Source organism: Lepisma saccharinum, chromosome 23 (assembly GCF_977018435.1).
Source record: "Lepisma saccharinum chromosome 23, izLepSacc3.1, whole genome shotgun sequence".
Lineage (NCBI taxonomy): Eukaryota > Metazoa > Arthropoda > Insecta > Zygentoma > Lepismatidae > Lepisma > Lepisma saccharinum.
In genome coordinates this window covers 48,751,935-48,774,162 of record NC_139251.1, presented here as the reverse complement: position 1 = coordinate 48,774,162, position 22,228 = coordinate 48,751,935, and the positions used below count along the sequence as shown (strand labels likewise).

Genomic DNA, 22,228 nt, shown 5'->3' with positions numbered 1-22,228 from the left:
CTGATATTACAGGCGTACAACTAAAATATGTAGATACTTGTGCACATTTCACGAATGGGTTAGTTGAGAGTTCATTTAGCTATTTAAAGAAAGTTATGAGAGTCTTTGTGTTGGAAAAAAGGCTTCGTGGTGTGACTATTTAGCTAGTGCAACGTTCAGCCACAATATTACAATCCATTCTGGATCCCTCCAGAGCCCGTATTTTACTTTGTATGGCTACAACCCAAGGATCTTAGCAGACGCAGTCCTTCCTTCGAACCCTGACAATATCTGCCAGACGAACGCACAGAGACTTGAACTCCTGACATCCATACGTAAGACCACTCACGACAACTTACATAAACGTTACGAACAGCAGAAACAGTACACAGACCGCACTTCTAGGCAAATACAGTACTCACCAGGTCAACATGTGTGGATTCTAGATGCCACTCCGACTCCAGGCGTGTCAAAAGCCTTTGCGTCCTCTTATAAGTATAAAGGAACTATTCTTCGCAAAGTTAACGAGAACTCCTATGAAGTCACTTTCATCGACGGTAGGAGTAAACAAAAGACTGACACGATTACTGTTTCTAGACTCAAAGCCCGCTACGACTAGTGCCATAAAAACCCCACTAACAAATACGCTAACATTCATTAACACTCCACTCCGTTATCACTCTCTTCAGCCTCCTCGTTACGTACTTTGCACATGCTAACATCCCATGATCCAGCATTTTCTCACGCTCAATTAGTTTCAATTATACATTTAGGTAGAGCTTAATTGTATCTGTTGGCTGAACCTGCTCCGATTAGGAGGGTAGAGATATGGTAAGTTGATGTAAAGGTTATTCACGCTTGTTCATACCTGGTAGGTGTGTGATGTTCTTGTCCAGATGCTTCTTGCAGACCGAATTGTGACAGGTGCTAAGGTTCTATCCTCCGACCCTTGGCTCACCAAACCGAGCAATCCCATGCGACTCGTTGAATGCTAGGCAGCCGTAACTCCGTGTTCCATCGTCGTAGTTCAGTAGTGTTAATGTGTTGTAGAGTAATCAGAGACTAATTATCCATGTGAGCGTCGATAATAAAAGTCATTCAAAAGAGCGTCGATGATAGGTGTAGTTCAAATGAGAGCGAGCTCAGGGAGTGAGCTGTCTTTTATAATCTTAGGCTTCGAAAGGTTGTTAAACCTATCGAATGCGCTAGATCTTGTTTTGATACACGCGTTTACCTTTCAGTTCCTTGTTTAACGGAAGTTACAATTTAGCGTATTCTATGGATCACCGGCTGGTCGGACAATTCCAGGAAATAAACAAGCGTGAATATTACCATGATGAGATTTTCTCGGTTTAATAATCTCCATATCTCTACATTCCCCTTGTTGAGTTAATCGATCCACTCTTGTGATGGTCGACTAGCGCCGGAGGAGGTTACATTTAAAAATTATCATTTATTAAAAAAATTCAAAATCCGTAGAAAACCAATACATAAATCCATTCACGATAAGATTCACATCACCATAAAAAAATATTGAGATCACCAAAAGAGTCATAGCATCAAAACACCGTGGAGAAAAAAAAATAAAAACACGTAGAAAAAAATTAAAACTGTAGGTCACAGCCTCTTGTGTACTCATAAAGTACAAGCACCAATAACGAAGTTTTGAAGCATATAGAAAAATAATCGCATAGTTTTGATACTCAATGAGCGTTGATGTAAACATGACAACACGAGAACAGAAAAACACATGTCAGCACTCAGTGAAGGAACGCCGCTCAACACACGTGCTTTTGTTGACTGTTTGCGGAGTTCAAAGTTCACACTGAATAACACACACGTGGTCGGGCGGGGCATTGAGGTAATGTTACCATGGCAACGCCGTAGACTACAGGTCGCTATTGGCAGAGTGTATTCTGTAGCAGACGATATAACACAAAATAAAAACTCTTATCGCACGCAGGGCGTGAAACTGTAGATCCACTAAAATATGGGCAGCACCCATGGTCACAAAGTTTGGCGCTGGAAACGACATATTTGTGTACTAAATATGCGTGCCTGACGTTAATTGATGGAGGCTGAACACTGGAACACACTTTCAGCCGATGAAAAACGACAATGCGTATAACGTGATAGCAGTAAACAAGGGCAACACGCACTGACTGGGAGGGGCTTTGCCGATGTAGGTCGCCGTGACGTCATGGGAGGGCAGTCTGGAATTCAATATTATGGTGTCGCTTCGGGTCGGTATACGTCCGGAATAAAACGTTCCACAGCTGGATCGCGGCCTGGAAGATGTGAAAAGCCGCCAAATGGTCCAGACAGGATTGGGTCCTTTGGTGCTGGAAGTCCACAAGATCGTCGTCGTTCTCTGCGATGAGCCTAGATATCTCGGTCGGAAGCACAGGCAGGAGGTCCTCATGATGAATCCATCCGGTAGCATTCGTGGCGATGAGAATGAAACAAGCGCAAAAAAGGAAAACTTAGGAAAAATTGTAAAAGGTAGTGGAGCAGAGTTATAATAAATGATGGCGGGTGATAAAATCGATAGAAAAAGGACTTTCATATAAAACTTGGGAATTATTTTGGGGGGAAGGGGAGGTAATATCTGATCGTAGTGACGCCGAAGGGGCGTTGTTGTTTATATGACGCAGAATTTTTAAGGGGACCTGTTTATGAGTGACAGGTTTACATGAGGAAAGTTCGCCGGGGGGAAATGGGGGGGAATAGGCGGAATAACCGGACTAGCCGGAATAGGGGCCGGGGGCGGCGGTGGCTTCACTTGAGGTGCCGGAAGTCGACGCCCTTTCAGTAGAGTGGTGGTACATTGAATTGGAGTATTTATTTGTTTCGTACCAGAGGTGAAAGGGGCCGGGGGAAGAGGGGGTGGTGTGGGAATGACTGTTGTCTCCGGGGCATGCGAAATTGATTGTAAAGCAATCGGGGCACTGATGGAAGGTTTCTCTAATCGTTTTTGGGGTGTTGTGACACGTGATTTGGGGGAACAATAGCAAGATATAATTAATAATACCAATAAAATAAGTATGCCGAGAAGAGCTATCACGATGAATGCGATAATAGCAAAATGAGCGAGAGACATCTTGTGGTAGGAGTCTGAAATGAGAAAAGAAAGGGGAGTTCAGCGATAATAGAACGAACTAAGTGATTACGAGACATTTCCGTCTGTAATATGTGTAAATGTCGTATATAAAAATAATTGCAAGAATTTTACGTGTATTGTGGGCAAAGGATTAAGCGCCTTCGATTCGCTGCTAATAAAAAAAATTGAAAAAGAAGTGAAAAAGAGTAAGTAATATGTTTATAGAAACTTCATGGAAAAAGAGAGTATGTTTTAATTTCATGGGATATGAGCTATACCATGTTGTATGCTATCAATAATTGAACTATAAAATTAAAGCAGAGAGTGGGAACATTTGCCTATATTTATTATATGCTTTGTTGACATATTTAGTGCATTGCAGCTTTCAAAGAAGCAGTTCGCGTTACACCTGAGCGTAAATAAAAAAAATTGCTATGGCCAAAAACCAAATGTTCAGCAAGTTCTACGCAGTTCATTTGTTCTTTAAATCATTCATCTTGTTCTATCTTAGATCTTTCTTTCTAGCTTTCTTTGTACTCTTTTTTTTTCATTTGAGCGTATATGTACCAGCAAATGGGAAAAAAATGTTTGCTAGTGAGAATCATAAACGCGCTAAGTACTTATTAGTCAAATCACCTAAGTGAAATGTTCTGACTATTACTATGCGTATAATCGCAAAATATAAAATAACATTAAAATATCAGTAGCAATTAATTATTAGGCAAGAGATGTATTATAAATGTTCCGACGATTGAGATAGCATTCTGTAATCCTGGTCTCGTTATAAATAAAAATGAGTTCGTTCTAACGAAGATGTGCAGTGCGAGCACGGGAAGTGAAGAAAGGAGGGGATGAGCGTGAGAAAATGCTGGATCATGGGATGTTAGCATGTGCAAAGTACGTAGCGAGGAGGCTAAAGAGAGTGATAACGGAGTGGAGTGTTAATGAATGTTAGCGTATATGTTAGTGGGGTTTTTATGGCACTAGTCGTAGCGGGCTTTGAGTCTAGAAACAGTAATAGTGTCGGTCTTTTGTTTACTCCTTCCGTCGATGAAAGTAACTTCATAGGAGTTCTCGTTAACTTTGCGAAGAATAGTTCCTTTATACTTATAAGAGGACGCAAAGGCTTTTGACACGCCTGGAGTCGGAGTGGCATCTAGAATCCACACATGTTGACCTGGTGAGTACTGTATTTGCCTAGAAGTGCGGTCTGTGTACTGTTTCTGCTGTTCGTAACGTTTATGTAAGTTGTCGTGAGTGGTCTTACGTATGGATGTCAGGAGTTCAAGTCTCTGTGCGTTCGTCTGGGAGATATTGTCAGGGTTCGAAGGAAGGACTGCGTCTGCTAAGATCCTTGGGTTGTAGCCATACAAAGTAAAATACGGGCTCTGGAGGGATCCAGAATGGATTGTAATATTGTGGCTGAACGTTGCACTAGCTAAATAGTCACACCACGAAGCCTTTTTTCCAACACAAAGACTCTCATAACTTTCTTTAAATAGCTAAATGAACTCTCAACAAACCCATTCGTGAAATGTGCACAAGTATCTACATATTTTAGTTGTACGCCTATAATATTAGCTAACTCCCGTATGAGTAAACTTGAATTGGGTGATGAGCGATCTAAATAGATCGTTTCCGGGAGGCCGTGGATTAGAAAGACTTTCTCAACTAAAGCTGTTGCTATGTTTTGTGCATCATGATTAGCCAAAGGAGCTGTAATGACTTATCTTGTACAACTATCAACTACTAATAGAAAATATTTGTATTTGTCCGTTTTAGAGGAGACTAGCGGTCCACAAACGTCAATATGAATTCGTTGGAAAGGAATTTGTGCAGGTTGAAATGTTTGCAGGGTACGTGGTTTAGAACCTTGTCGTTTCTTTGATATCTGGCAAGGGATGCAATGTCGAACCTTATCGTACACAAATTTCTTCATATTAGGAAAAAAGTAGCGCATAAGCATTAAATTATATGACTTTTGTGCACCTTGGTGACTTCCATTCATTTTGTGTGCATGAATGAGATCGAAAACTTGATTTCTTAATGCATGGGGAATACAAAGTCTATCCCGATAACCAGTTTTGATTTTATTAGTCCTGTATAAGACTCCATTTTTTAGTACATAACAATACGAAAGTTTCTCTAGCTTAGGATGACTAGCTTGATCTTTATTTTCTAAAACGTCAATAATATCTCTTAAATATGGGTCTTTACGTTGTTCTGAACTAATATCAAAATCTGCTGCTTGTGCATGAAATACTTGATGAAAGAATAGTGCATCATCATCATCATCTTTCTTGTGAGGATTAGTTTTTTCTAGCGGTAAGCTTGCACGGGAAAGTGCATCCGCAAGTTCATTTTTACTGGCGCTGACATGCCTTATTTCGAAATCAAAATTCTGAAAATAAAGAGCTCTTCTTTCTAAAATAGAACTATGGTGTTTAGTTGAACGAAGATAGGATAAGGCTTTGTTGTCTGTGAGAACCACAAAATGTTGATTCATAAGGAAAAATTTGAAAGTTTTCAAAACATAATATGCACCTGTAATTTCGAGGGAAAATGTGTCAGCTTTTTCTCTGTGTCTGTTAAGGCTCGTGAACAATAAGCACATGGATGTAAATTTCCTTCTTCATCAGACTGTAACAACGCTCCGCCAATCCCAATTCCGCTTGAATCAATGTATACATATGAGGGGCGCTTAGGGTCATAAGGACGGAGGATAGGGGCGGAAGTGATCATTTCTTTCAGTGTTTCGAAACTTTTCTGGTGTTCATCAGTCCATTGAAACTTAACATTCTTTTTAAGAAGCTTGAATAAACATTCTGTTGGTCCTGCAAATCCTTGCACAAATCGTCGAATGAAATTTACAAGTCCTAGTAAAACTACGAAGCTTGCGTTTGGTGGTAGGGGTGGGATATTCCAAAATAGCTTTAAGAATATGTTCTGAAATCTTAATTCCCTTTAGAGATACCAAGTTACCGAGGACTTTTACTTCGGTAAAAGCTAGCCTACACTTAGAGGGTGACAATTTAAGGGATGCTTTTCGTAACTTTTGAAACACTCTATCCAGTATGTTAATCATGTGTGGAAGATTTGAACTGTAAATAATAATGTCATCAGTGTAAACCGAAAGTTCTGAACTGTCTATTCCACTAAGATCAAGTTCGCTTACGCGGTTCATTACCCCGTGGGATGTTTTCAATCCCTGGCATAACCTAGCATATCTAAAACTACCAAGATTGTTAATGGAAAAGTCGGTAATGTCCTTAGAACGCTCTGTTAATGGAACCTGAAAGAATGCACTAGACATGTCCAAAATTGAGTAGTATTTCTTACCAGCCATCTCTGTCATGATGGTTTTTATGTCTGGGGATTGTAATGAAATAGGAGCTATTATCTGGTTAAGCGCGCGAAGATCAGAAATAAAACGATAAGTCCCATTGGGTTTCTTGACTAATAGGACTGGGTGTCGATAGGGACTCCCTTCACAGCGCTCTATAACACCTTGGTCTAATAATTTCTGAATTTCCTGTTTCATAGGCTCTCTATAATGAAAGGGTATAGGGTAGGTCTTGGCATACACTGGGGTGTCATCTGTCAGCTTGATGTCATATTCCAAAACATTAGTTTTAGTTAATTTATCCCCTGGCCAGAGAAAAATATCTGCATACGTGTATGCGAGCTTTAGGATTTTTTCTCTTTCTTCTCGGGGAATATCAGGGTTAACTGTGAGGAGGGAGGGGTCAAATTTCTGTTGACTTTCGCTGATTTGTTGTTTTACTGTGCTATTTTCATTACAAGAGTATGAAAATGCGACATCTTCGCTGTTATTTTCCCAAACGGAAGTAACGTCACTTAAAATTTCACAGGTCGATATTTCACCTAATATTGTGTCACTTTCCAAAGTGATTGTGCTTTCCGTAGGGTTGTGTATGTGAATGACAGGTGACTGAGGGTTTACTGTAGCATTCGGAAGGACTACTGCATGCTGGGTCATAAGGGAAGCAGATGGGGTAAAACGTACAGGCTTAGGGGTGTTAGGTGTCGTAGTGGTGAGTTTCAAATTGATATAAGTTTTTGATGGTGGACTTAACTGAATTGTGTTTGAAAGGGTAGCTTTCCCTCATACACATTTACATTTTCAATTTGGGTGAATATGTCATGTGACAGCTGGTGAGTCTTGTACTTTGACCTCAAAATACTATAATTTGGAGTACGTCCTAAATGATGAGGAGTTATTGTGTTGTCTTTTAACGACATTTCGCACCTCTGCGTTCGCAAAAAGTCATTTCCTAAAAGGGGAGGGACATTTGTTGAATCTACAATTCTAAACGGGTGCGAATATTTACGCTTTCCAATTATGATAGGAAGAACTACAATTTCAGACATACTCAGTTTTGATCCGGACACACCTTGGATTGTGGACTTCACCTTGTAAGTTTTTCTTTCAGAAGGAAGAAGGTGGGAGGGATAAATTGATATTTAGGAACCCACGTCAATAAGTAAATCTACTTCTTTCCCTTGTATACTACTATTGATAAAATACAGGCCATTTCTCTCAATGATAGGAACCTACTATTATCCTCGATTTCGTTCCTGCAAGTCGAAGATGGGGTTAGTTTAAACTACTGTTATCTCCTAGTGGCTTGTAAATGCATTTATCGCTCACGTGATTGTAGCGACCACAGAACGTACATGCCGATGTATTTGCATCGTCGCGAATACCCATATTTCGAGTCTGATCTCGACGTTGAAACCTATTATTATTATTACCTCTGAATTGGCCTCGAGAGTTCGATCTAAAATTTCTTCTATGATTAGCTCTATTATTATTACCCCTGTAGGAAGAGGAGTTATTATTCCCCTTGTTGTAAACTCTGTTCCCTCTGTCATGTGCGTTTTGATTAGCCGTTTTCGCAAATTCCAAAACATTTGAGCAAAAATTAAAAAGAGAGGCTGTGTTCATTTGCTCGTGTGAATGTAAAGCTAAGTTCGACATTTGTGACGAAAGTTTATTTATCTCATCACTAGAGGTAGCACTTTGATCGTGTTCCACTGTGGGTACGGCTGGTGGCGCCGCGCAGTGGGGAATTTCAGAACTTGGTACATGATACATTCCTTGATACATTGCGTGTGAGTTATTGACGGGAGCGGGATTTGATTGCAGACTTTGGACTTGATGAGCAGGGGATGGGAGAAAGGATGGACTCTGGTTATGTGGTACAAACTGCTGATTCGGGTTCAGTGGATTACTTGGGAGGGGGGAGTAGACCTGTGCATGAGAACAGCTGTGAAGTGGCGTCTGGGTCAATGTCTGTTGCTGCAAGCTTGCTTGTGCTATTGCTTGGTCAATTTCAAACTTCTCTCCATCATACGGGAATTAATCAATAACTGCTGGCGTTCGAAATTTTGTAGGTGGGCAATTAATTCCTCTGTTTTGGCAATGTGTTTATTAGTTAAACAGCCAATATATTTGGCTCGCAGTCCCGTGATTATATAAGACAGAGTTTGTTCTTCAGTGGCGTTCGGGAAGTATTGCTGAACTAATGCCTTCTTAGCAATAACATAGGTGTGAATCGGTTCTGTAATCATTTGCTTCCTTGCGAGAATTATCTGTACGGGATCCGCTGATAGGTACGAGCCTTTAAATAAAGTACTTAGCTCGTTTTTGATATGGGTGTATGTCAGGTCTACAAAATTGGATCGTTTCTGTATGTCATGAAAATAAGTTAAAGCGGTGTCAGTCAAAAATAAAGACAACATCTCTTTACGCTTAGCTTCCGACCATCCCGCGGCGTGTGCTACGTTTTGAAACTTGAGGAAAAATGGGTCAATGTCTTTTGGGTCATTCCCGCTAAATGGCGCCGGGTACAACGCAGTTGGGATTGGGGTGGCCATGTTAGTGGGGGGAATTTCTACAGTTACGTTATTAGGGCTATTAGTATTGTTAGAGTTAGTAGGGACGTGAGCTGGAGTGCTTGCTAAGGGCTGGGGTCGGTTTCTGTTGGGTGTTTCCAGTCCAAGGACAAATTGAGGGTAGTTTCTATTAGCAGACCTTAACCGTGTTAGCGGAGGGGAGGGGAATGGAGGTAAAGGTCGTGAATTTATTGGGTTTGCCGTGATTGCAGTAGCTAACTCTATGATTTGGTCGAAGGAGGAATCTAGGTGTTCGTGCAATGCTATCTGTGACGTATTCATAAACGAAGGTTCGTCGTGCTGACCAAAGAACAAATGAAAGTATGGGTATGCAGTTATTTATGTCATTAATATGTCGCTTGTCAAATAAATATAAGCAAGTGTTCTCATTCCTGTGTGAATGATGCTCAAATACGTCCAGAGTGAATATTATGCAGAAGAACTAGATTTTGTTGTTGGGGGCTCGGCATAAAAAGAGCTCACTTATTCCCTTGCACTGGGAGTGGGGAACGGAAATCTCAACCGCGTCTTTTTTACGACTGTTGACGAAAGGACGGAACTGGAAATACAGTGGTGGGAAACCTGATGGTAAGATAACTTTAGGAAGTCCAAGACGAAGATGGAGGGATAAAGTTGAGATGGACCTAAAGGAAATTGGTAGGCATGGAAAAGAGTATATAGATCTTGCTCAGGATAGGGACAGATGGAAGGCCTGTGTTGCTGCAGCCATGAACCTTCGGGTTCAAGAAGGCTAGAGAGTGAGTGAGTGAGTTTCTAAGTTCATGGAATGGTGAAATTGGAAACTTTTCACAGAAGTGTTTTTCGTCTAGTTGGATGATGGATTTAAATTTGGCTACTTTCAGCTGGCCCTGAAGTACAATTTGCTAGGTTTACGAATTCAGGACTTAGAATTCATTCGGGGCGCTCACATATAATGTTGCAAAGTGTACGTCAGGACGGTTGGCAATGCTGCGCTTTGCCTACTAGATTTCCCTCCTCCTTCTCTGCAGCTATGCAGTACTCTGCTCTACAGTTATCTGCTACAGGGTATAGACGTTGGATTATTTCCAAAACCTAATTCTTCACCTTATAGGTTCCCGATTTAAGGCATACGTAAATGTAATTTGTACTTTTCTCTTACTATAATCCTGCACAAAAGACAATAAGTAACAGCTGCTTATAATACATCTTCGAAGAAACATTTCTGGACGTTACAAAACATACATACAATAGAATATCATCCAATCGTACTAGGGATTTTTTTTTAGTGTACCACGAAAATTTGTGTGTCCGGGAGACTTTCCGTGTAAAATGTATATGAGATGTCCTAAAGATGTAGAAAATCAGTACCTATTTTAACATAATATACTCTTGCCCTATCTTAGAGAATGACAATTTGTTTGATATTTCTCGGTCGTATTTCATAAAGTTTTAACGACATCGGAATATGCTTAAAAAAACAAGTTGAATAGTATTCATTATAAAGTACAACTTTCTTTTATATTAATATAAATACTTTTAGACACATTGCTTAACATCTGTATAATGGTTACTTTAAACTAATTTCAATACTATACAGGTTTATTTTCTTGTATTGTCTCTTCATGACTTGCATAATTAACAGACGCTGTCTTTCAAAACTTCTACTGTGCGAAATAACTTTTTTGCTACCACTCCTAAAAGTGTGAACAAAGGAAAGATAAAAAAAACTTTCCATTATCACTTGAACGAAATGTTCTCTCTCGATTGTCATTAGTTCTATGTTTCTAAGAGTGATGCTAATTATTATTTCCAGTAGGCTACATTAAACGATAAAGTAGTTTGAACACTGTCACGTCTTATTTTGTAGAAGTCGGCTTGGGATATAGTCGATGTGGTACAGGACTGTACAAATCGCCCAATTTTGAACTTCATAACATGTCTCTTTAAAATTTGGCCTTTTCTGTTCTTAAAATGCCAGCCTATTCATATTTCAGTAGTTACAGAGTTGGGTAATATTCTGAATGATTTAGTAACAACTAACAATACCACTTATCGTGGAATGATTATACTCAAAGGATAGCATAAATATTTGTGTAATTATAGATATTGAAATAATGAGTGAGTGGTAATAATGCAATTATATACTGGTAACAATTTATTATAATCATTGCATTCATTGAAATATACATGTAAATACAATAAATCTTCTTATCTTAGTCCTTGAAGTCTGTTAAGCATGTCTTACGTCATTAAAACATTTTTCGTGGTCCTTACAGATTGAGAAAGAAAACACTTTTGGGGAAGACTACCTTCGTCTCCAGTATCAGCTTATTCTTCGTATGCTTCATCTTCTTCATCATCATCATAATGCTAGGCGGCTTCTGTAAGTCATCATTTCTACTACTTGCTGTGAGAGTAAGTTAATGTAGGCTGGAGTTGGCTACTGTTGCTTGTAAGTGCCTCGTAAAATGTCCTTACTGCGTTAACACTGGAAGTTTTGAACCACTACCACGGATCTCACCAGACGCTGCTCCCAGCAAAGGCAAGGGCACTAACCATTCGGCTACTCGAGAGCTCCATCCGAACCCTCAGAACTAATAAGTACCTAATAATTTTAACAAGAAGTTGTTCCTTCAATATTCTCGTTGTTCTTGTTTTTAGGCTACCAGTATCCTACACAACACCACTATAACCTAAATGAAGCTTCTATTTCCAATGTGTAAGACAAATAATGTGTAACAATAGAACGTACAATTATATTGAAGATTTTAATGTTGTACTACATAAAATTAGTATGGAAATTTAATTGGTGCAAAAGTGGTAGCATGGAGGAGGGAATTTATTTTAATAGGGTTAAATATACTGATGTAGGACACATAGATTGATGAAATGATTTGGCTTATTTTACTTCGATTTTCTGTCACCGTTGACTAACCTCGAAGATGAGGATGAGTGATGATGTGATGGAAATATGAAGGGACAATAACAAAGAACATTCATGACGAGGCCTGGATTCGCACTCTGGACCCATGACGTCGTAGATCATTGTGATAACCACTTCGTCACGGATATCAGTGAGGTAATAGGACACGTTTGGGTACAAATGTATCTACATGTATCTTTAATAACATTAATAATTTCCCACCGGACCCTGTAGCTGAGTGGTTAGCACATCACGCTGCGACGCCAAGGGTCCCGGGTTCGAATCCCGCTTGGGCATGGTTGTTTGTGAATGTCCATTCATCAATTTCATCACTCATCCCCATCTTCGCAAATTAGCCAAGAGGCACAAAACGAGAAGTAAAATAAAATAAATAAAAATAAAAATTAATAATTTCCGCGATGAAACACATGACACATTGATTCAAATCTCACTTTAAACTGTAGGTGCAGTCCCTATTAGCTTTCCTGTGCATAACGTGGACTTAAACAAAAAATCAACCAATGAATCAATTAATAAGTACCATACATTTCTCACTGGAAATGACGAAACTGAATCACTTATCGACTTTTTACGTATTTGAGGAACTTTCCAGTAGGTTAAGGGTCAATGTTACATATTAACTATATTATCTATGGGGTTATTATACTTGTAATTCAGAATATACTAAGACCTCAAAAATGTGTTGGGAAATTTCGGACAGTTTATTATAAAACAGTAGAAAATAAGATTTGAAAAATTTTAATTCAACAACATTTCTGTTAGACATCTATTTTGGCTCTTATATAAAATGAGTAGGTGCGGCGAACTATGAGTGTAACAGCAGATGATTGCAGTAGTCGGCGGTCATGAATCAGCTGACGCGAAGTGATACATCGAATCGGTGAGACGGTTTGTTTACAGAAAATCTGAGGGTTGGTAATTTACACTTTAGTTGCGAACACATGGAACTGATAAACCTGTTTGCAAAGACAAATAAGTACAGTCACCTAGAGAGACAACTGACATAACTAGCAACAATAGCCAATTTGATTTACTTATCATACTTTTCTATTCTATAAATCCCTCCAAGGTTATTTCACCGCTTCAGTGTGTCAGCATAATTATAATCTTTAAAACCCTTAGTGCCAAGAGAGATGTGAAACTGTTCCAACAGATTGCACCGGACAAATAATGCAGTGCAAGAATGGAAGTATAAAACAACAGTGAGCTGGATAGAACACACCCAAGAGTGGAAGACCTTACAAAAAGTTTAAAATGAGCAGAAAAGTCTAATGGCATGATTCGTAGATTGGAAATGAACCTCAAAGGAGTAGAGCAGAAGAATAATTATGTTATATTGGACGAAAGGGTGGCAAGGAGCACTTACAAATATGAGGAAGATTGATGTTATTCCTAAATTTATAAGAATAGTGTTATAAGTTTTGAAAATTGAATTTGAAGTTTAGTTAAAAGTTACTAATTATATTATTAATTTACGAACTTAATGTATTATTAATTGACAAAGATTTTTTCAGTTAAGAATTGTGCAGCAGTATGTAGTACTATAAAAGTAAGCAACACTTTTTATATTCAATTATATATATTTCAACGACAACTTTAATCATATCGAATTTTCTGTTCCAACTGTGTCCAATAAGGCACTGACCAGCCTCAACATAGATCTGAGTTACTTTTAAAAATTCGTTAAAATACACAGGAAGTGCGAGAAGTTGTAGGTCCAAAGGCAGAAAAGAATGTGATAATTAAAAAAAAAATTAAAACACAGCCCTTCGAGGTTCTTCCTGTTCAGGTACCAAGTGTTCGCAATTTGGACGGTTCGGAATTAGACCTGTTCGCAATTAGGACGACACCCCTAATATCGTCTGTGCTTTAATCGATGGAAACTGACTAATTAAAATGTCTATGACGTCTGAATCTTTTGGGCGTTCCACGAAATTATAACACAGCGTGTGCCATTTGAAATGTCCTACTATTTGCATTGCACTATTTCTCCCAAAATATTAGACATATAGAAATAAACTAAAAAAATAATTAATCTGACTCATCAAGTTTGTATGAAAAAATTATACCACTTCCACATGTGCCCCACCAGTCACGCGAAGGATATCCAACCGATGTGCGTTGAAGCATTTCAGGTGTGACGGTTGCAATTACAACATTCTCAATGCGCTCACGCAGTTGCTGGATGTCCGCTACTTTTGTCGCATACACCCACCTTGACGTACCCTCACAAGAAGTCCAGAGGGGTTATGTCAGGCGATCTGGGTGGCCATGGAATTTGTGCACCTCTTCCGATCCACCTATCAGGAAACTCAATATCCAGTCTCTCTCTCAGCTTTTTGTGCCCCGCCCCATCTTGTTGAAAAAAAGATACGAGGGTGTCTATGCTGAATTTGTGGTAACACAAATTGCTCCAATATGTCAAGGTATGTAATGCCCCTCACAGTACCTTCTGCAAAGAAGAGGGGGTTTATGACTGTACCATCTTCCATGAGTCCACAGCACACGTTAATATTAAGGCTGTCTCTCTCGAACGAGAGAGGTTCTGACCCCCAGATTCTTACATTATGACGATTGACATGTCCTGACTCATGAAACGTGGCCTCATCGGAAAAAGTAACGAAAGACAGAAAGGTGGGATCGTTTTCAATGCGTTCCAACATGTCTTCAGCAAAAGCCGCTCTCTTCGGTTTATCGTCGGGTTTCAGTGCTTGCAGCAATTGCAATTTGTACGCGTACAACTTCAGACGATTACGCACGACTCTGTGGACAGTTGTTTTTGGTATAGCCAGTTCTTGCGAGGCTCTACGAATGGACTTACGTGGATTTCTCTGAAATATTTCGGCAATGCGCTGCATATTGTCTACTGATACACTTTGTCGGCCACCGCCGTGCTTTCTTGCCACTGAACCAGTCTCCAAAAATGTATCTTTCCATGCTCTAATCCTCTTCCATTGGGAGGATCTTTCTGGTACGGAATCGTCGTTGCACTGCCACAATCGAGCCAAGTTCTGCGTACCACCAAACGACCTGTTCTTTCTCTGCGACGGTTGCCATTTCACTCTGCCTGCTGCCACCTGGCGTTGATTTGGAATATCAAACAAAATCCAACAAAACTCGTACGTTTCACCTTCTATATGGCACCTAGAAAAAACAAAATATACTATATACATTAATTTATAATCGCAAAATAGAAATAGTACATTTCAAATGGGACACGCTGTATGTTTAATAAGCACGAACGGCAAATGCCTCCATGCTCATACCGCTTTTGATCATATTTTCGGTTCCTCAATTTTGTCAACTGAACTTGCGTCAATAAGTATGACATGTACTGGTTCAGAAACTCATGCACAAAATGTTTGGAAAGGAATCCACGTATTATACCATCCCTCGCCTGCCCCTGGAAAACAATTCCCAATGCATTCCAATCTCGGAACGTCGGGAATCTAAAGCAAATCCAAATGTGATGTTAATGTTTTGATAAAGTTTATTTGGCTAGATTTCTCTAGATTTCACAAAAAATTAGGCAACATATTCAATTCGTTCAATCTTAGATACTTTCGTTGTTGTTTCATAGAAGTAGATGGTTTATTTTCATTAGTACCAGCGATAGTAGCGTTCCTATGGCGCTTCGTGTTATAATTTTGTTCAAATCGTTTGCCAGAAGATGTTTCCGAATTAAATCTACTTTTGTTTACTTCTGACATATCAGAGTATCATCCATTACCAGATTGTGAAGTAATATTTGGTGGATGTGAAGATTTATGTCTTGTTTGAACGATATTTTTGTACCTTAAATGAAGAACTTGGAACAAACAAATTAGATTTGTAATTTCCAGTAAATTTACGTTTTCCTAAGTTATGCAATGGAAAAGATTCATGTTCTGATGCACCGGAAGATGACAAGGATAATAATACAGGATGCTCTCAGGAATGTTGCAATTTTTCAGGGAAGTATTGTAAGTTTCTGAAGAATTTGAGATCAGCAGTCTAGTTGTCACTTCACTTAATTTAGCCTAACATATCTCAACGCGTTAAATTAAACCTTCATTATTACTTTCCTTACTCTGGCTAATAACATTCTCCTGCTCGTTTACTTGTAAATCCAATCCAAAAACACTATCTTTTTACATACGAATGCTTTTAGTTTTCGCTTCACCAGTTATACTCAACTGTTGAAAAGTTTCGTTCAACACTTTAACTTCCGTCTGAAGTTGTCGCTTTATTTGATAATTTTCTAATTTCCAAGCTTCGGCAATCTACGCAATCTCCATTCGGAGTGAGTTCCCAAACTCCTTAACAGTGTTGTTCATATTTTCCATGCATTTCACCGTTCTGTCTTCAAGCTCTGCAAACTGCTCCTTATGAGATTTAAGCTCTGTTAACTGCTCTTTCCTAGATTTTAAAAGCTCTGCAAACTACTCCTTCTGAGATTTAAGCTCTTTTAACTGCTCATTCTGAGATTTCTCAAGGTATGCAAACTGTTTCCTCTGAGATATAAGCTTTGTTAACTGCTCCTTCTTAGTTTATTTTAATGCAAACTCTTGGCCTACACTGTCATTCGATTCCTTCAATTCCCTATATAATTGAGCATTAAAATATAAAGTACCCGTAGATAAAGCTATAGTTGGAACTTTCTTCGTTGTCATTGCACTAATTTGTATTCACATCAAAAAAACGAAAATCCGAAGTTCATAAAGAATAAGTCTACAAATTATAACTCCTCAGTGAACCAAAGTCCCGTTCACTGGCCACCAATTTCTTGGAACTATTCATTATGCTGCACGCGAGGGATGAGCAGACTATTACAAAATTTAAAAATTAAATATCAAGTCCTCAGCACTCAACCGAGTTTCCATAATATAACATATAACTTATGTTGCAAGTATGAAAATTGCATAATTTTACTTCTTTAAGTATTATTTCATATTAAAGATTACCGTACATACTCATTTGCAACTTTCTGACACAAAACATTTTAAATCAATCTTCTTCTATAACAAAACCGATCGAAATGAACAACTTAAAAAATATATCGACATTGATACAGCGTTCTTAATCCCAATGGTTCCCTGTTAATTGTATAAACATGTGTACAACAGAAATAAATTAAATTATGTTATTTGTGAATGTGGAATACAGTCACAATATACATGGATGAAAACATGAAACATGGTGAATAAGATATCTGAAAAAAAAATAATAAACATTTTAGAATCTTGTAAGATTGTCAAAACATATCAGCAATCTAGAATGCACTATGAACATGGCCATCTTCCAAGGGAGGCCGGAGTCCTACGAATTGGCAATGCTGTTACGCTGGCTTAAAAATCACGCAACAAAGAATGGTGTGAATATGGAAATTCATGTTGACTTTTAAAGAAACAAGTTAACATGCGAATAATGTTTTTGTTTTTCCAAATCTGAACAGAAGATTGATATTACGAGGCAAGTGGATAACATGAAGTAACAATAGAAATATAAATTTGCCGTTAAGTAACTAGAAATACGCAGAAAACATATGGCCAACTTTACATATCATACGCAGCATGGAACTTTCAAATAATGTGTAGTGTTCCCTTATTTTATTTGCTAGCATTTCGGAAAAACATTCGAAGCTCTTTAGAAACTACAAATTTAAAGGAATGAATATATAACAGACTGCCTTTAAAGTTTTAAAAATGAGATGTACAAAGTATTTTCTGGATCAGATAAACCGCCAAGGGGCGACTATTACAAATCAGAGTGTAAAATAAATCTTATGTACATATTATTCTGTACAGCGTCTTCAAATTTTTAGTCTGTGACATATTTTGCAAATTATGTAGAATTACGATGTGTGTATGTGGAGATCCTTGTTTTGTGTGCATATGTGTAGAAGACTAAAATAATTTGTTATCTTAAAATGAATCCTCCCAAACAAGTGTCATTTAGGGTGCTGGTGACCATGAACTCTATGGGAGAAAGTGGAAAATTTTGTATTGTTTAGAAGGACATTTTTTTATTTTTCTCTCGCGGAGATATGTTACAGTGAAAGAACGAGTAATGTTGTGTTCTACTGTTTTATTAGGTTAGGCTTGTTAAGTTTCATGTTCTTCGAAGTTTTGCGAATTTTACTTTGAGTGTTGCAGTCTCATCTTTCTAATTAATATGAGTAACTTTAAATCTTCGCGTGTGTTGCCTCATGCACACAACTTGTCTCAGCATAGAATGTTCTTTTTTGTTTGCAAAAACATGTTTTAAATTAGTCTTCCTCTATGTCCTGGTTATAGCTCTTGGACGTCGCTGATTTATTTGCACATGATAAGTAAAACTCTTAATAATATCAATATTAGATGTTTATTAAATTTGATGATTAGCAACATCACATGCGAGAAGTACGGAAAACTCCCTGAGTTTGTTTGTACGCGGCTCGGAAAATCCAATGTACATTTAACAGCTTAATGCTCGTAACATACTGCTTTACTTCAATAAAAAATAATGCTGAATCCAGTAACGAATACAATTTGGGAGAATGAAGTGATTACAAGATGAATAGGTTTCAGAAAATAATTACATATCTACGTCTGTAATTGCATTTTAAATGTTTTCTTCCGAGTAGCATCGCCCGGCTGATGTGACGTAATAAAGTGTTGCCAAATTGAAGACTTCGGCCTCCGTCACAATAAAGATGGCCGTGACTTTGAAGCAAAGATTTTGTAATGAATATAATATCCACAGGCACAAGAAAATACTTGGCGTTAATTCCGTTAGTTGTGCCAACGACGAAGCTCCCAATCGCACATCTTGCTCATGGATCGAGTCTTATACCGTTGGTGTGATAATGGTGGTGTCAACTTCAGATGTAACGCTTCATTCGTTTCTTGTTGACACCTCCTTCATTGTGTTCTACTCGTACTTACAACTGCACCTGCTAGCAAATTTATAATAATAAATAATAATTCCAATCCATTCTGTCTCCAGGTTATGGCACCTATAGAAGAGCTGAAAGAATGACAAGAAAATCGAATACATGCGAGAGTAGGGAGTGCATCGATTCGGGTAAGTTGTTTCAGATCTCGCTCAAGGATTCTCATGAACTTATTATTATTCCAATCAATACTTACATTTCTGCACTGACCTTTTGCAAGATGATCGATTTCTTACCTTTACACGTGCCTTCTGACGTCATATCTTTTTCAGCAACACTCAGCGACATATATTATTAGAAACCATTCCTTTCATTGGGGAAAATAAAATATGTTCTTTGCTCACAGTTCTCTCTCTAGGCAGCAAAAATTATATTAATAAATCATTCTACATCAATAGTTAAAATCAACTTATTGGAAAGACTTAGCAAGCAGCATCTCATCTCTCTTATACATTCATATTCCAATGCTTTGTTGTAACCGATTGTAACAAATGTGATCAGCCCCTTAACAGAAGCATACATTTATTAAGAATATTTAATTACTTACACAATGTAGGCATCGTAAACCCGATGGCGTAGTGGTAGGTCATTGCCTTATAGTCCCGGGTTCAATAGCCGTGAAGGCACATAGTTGTTCGAATCCCATTTTAACCTGTAGGTCCAGTCCCGATTACCCTCTCTATGCATAAAGAGGACTAAAAACCAAAGCTCAAACAGGCAAAGTAAAGTAAATCTTTATTATAAAATATACGTTCATAGATTTTTTTCTGACACCTTTTCCAACTAAAAGATATATCCTTATCATATGGTAAACGCAAGAGATGCAATATTTAAGAAAAAATTGAAGACTTTACGCGGACTCGTATGCATTACTATAGCATATCTAACCATTGTCTATGAACTTTTCTTTTCTTTCTTTCACATATCAATACATACTTATGTCATTCATATCTCTCTCGTGGTTTGGTTTTCAATTTAAAGGTCTTTCTACTCTTACGACGGCCGATCCCATGCTGGCAAGGGAAGTGGGGAGCGGGGAAGCAACCAATCCAGCAGGATAGGAAACCCAGCAGCCAGTTGAACGAGATTCACGTAGTACTTATTCCCGCCGCGTCGTAACTCTGCTGTTGTCTGGTTGGTCTGCGGCGTAATCCCCGCTCCCCACTTCCCTTGCCAGAACGAGGACCGGCCGCCGTAACAGTAATAAATACCTATAGCAATTAGTAGTATGACATTTCTGAGTATGAGCGATTAACAGTATGTAGCAGTCGGCACAGCCTCTTCTACGTACAATGGAAAGCCTTTCGGCATTTTACAGGTACACTTCAAAATACATGTTTCTCCATCCTTTGGAAATGTCCATCACTAAATGTTAATAGAATGCAGAAGACATACGAACACAAAGATATCCAAAAATTATCATAATCAATGTGAGGTGTTTTTTCTACAAAACTTCGAACATTGAACACATCACAAACAGTCGATGAGGGCGAGGAAATCACGTCCAGAAATTAAAAAGTCCCAAATCCCTCGCACGCAAATTTCAATAATCTGGCATTCTGAAAATTACTAATAAATTTAGCAACCATGTTGATTTTCGCATTCTTTCATTCACTTTAATGTAGAACTTCCTTTTCCTGCAAAATTGGGATTGCAGTACAATTGATTGTGTTTTGACAGTGTGCGATCGGGTGTTTTATTATTTTTAATTGCGTTGAACGCATTTAAAATGTACAAAAAATGCAGAGTGTTCATTCCTATACCTCTCACTAAATTTAAAAAAGCTACCTGAAGCAAGGGAAAACTGAATAAGAACTAGGATTGGTCAATTAGGCTTCAAGCTTGAGTGAATTTGTCAACTTGGGAGGGGGGGGGGCGAGGAGAGTGTGAGGGAGAGACAAACTATTTCTTCGATGGTTTGATCCAAGTGTATTCTTTAAAAAATAAACCGACGCATTAGTTTGCTGTAATTGTAAGCTATTGAATGCCATATTGCCATAATAGTATTATATTGATTGTCATAATCTCATTCTTAAAATTATAGTTAAGATTATATCTAATTGTAATAACATTATAACCCATTGCACAACAGCCCTTCAGAGCCAGAGCCTACCTACAGACTGACGGTATTACTCCCACCAGAGGTGGTAGTTCATCCAACCAACATGTGGTCATCATGTCAAACCCCAGTCTTTGTTGTACGTTTCCGTGGTCGGGTTACGCTACTCATTCGTAGCTCCCTAATTTCGTCACGGTGATGGATGGTCACCGGTCCCATACACACACACCTAAATCTCAGGACAAAAGTTGTTATCCTTCCGCCAGAAGATTCGAAGCTGCAGGTCGAACCCAAAAGCCTCACGCGTTAAGTAATTTAAATGAAATGTATATCAGAGGTAAGGGACAATTTAAAAAAATTAGTAGTTTCTTACAACTATATAAATTTCATGCCTATGATATCCCACCTTCCGTGAAGCTTAATATCACCAGGAAGAAATAGCCTGGATTCAACACTGATCGCACATTTGGTAAAAGGATTGCTAAATATACTCGCTAGAGCTAACAATATGTATGATCACACATTTGGTAAAAGGATCCTTATCTTAAAATTATCACCGGATTCTCTTACTAGCTTGAAAATACCTTGTGTCGTAAATGTGTTTCTTTTTTAAATCCCCACAAATCATACAAATTTCATTTTAATCTACAGCACTTTTAGATGGCTTAATTAAATTAGAAAAAAATGTTTACTGTCAAAGATTTAAATTATTGCTTATCACATGAGGGACATATTAATAGCGAACAAAGATGAAAAACTTCTATATGAGGAATAATGTCAGAGAATATTTATATATTGAGATCTGAGGCAGAAAAACTTAAGTGAGGTTGGAAGAAGTGGACTCGGTACTGGTCCTCATTGAGGAAATTGTTAAGTTGGAGCAAGGACAGGAACAATAACAAATAGTTAAACAAAATATGTGTAACAATACCTTAATAAGCACTGTGCAATGCTCAAAATTCTCGACTCATAGCTTTCTTGTTTTTCAATAAATTAGATATCGCTGATTGTTCGCGCCCGTCATCCAACAAGAAGACTCTTTTCTTGTTTCGGCCGCTGTTTGTAGCATTCCAGGAAGGTAATGGTGCTGTAGGTAGACTAATACACATAAATGAAACACTCAATTACATCAAACTGATGTATTCGTTGCAAAATCTACATTAATTGCAGCCAACCTGCAATACATCTCTGGTATAGCGTCGCTTCTCACGTCACAGACTCTTCACTCTCTCACTTTCAGTAGGCACTAGTGTTCAGAGAATAAAATGGCGGCCATCTTGGCTCCAAAAGCACAAGGTACGGAACATACCGCCCACCTTGAAATTATTAATT

General features: G+C 38.3%; 1 protein-coding gene across 1 annotated transcript in view; it reads left to right on the top strand.

The window, feature by feature from the left end:
- The window catches only part of LOC146005498 (neprilysin-2-like), a 112,740-nt gene that overhangs the window by 59,997 nt on the left and 30,515 nt on the right, over positions 1–22,228 (top strand). The window contains exons 3-4 of the mRNA XM_083144743.1: positions 11,257–11,363; positions 18,891–18,968. Coding sequence (XP_083000869.1) covers positions 11,257–11,363; positions 18,891–18,968 — 185 coding nt within the window. The remainder of the gene's footprint in view (positions 1–11,256; positions 11,364–18,890; positions 18,969–22,228) is intronic.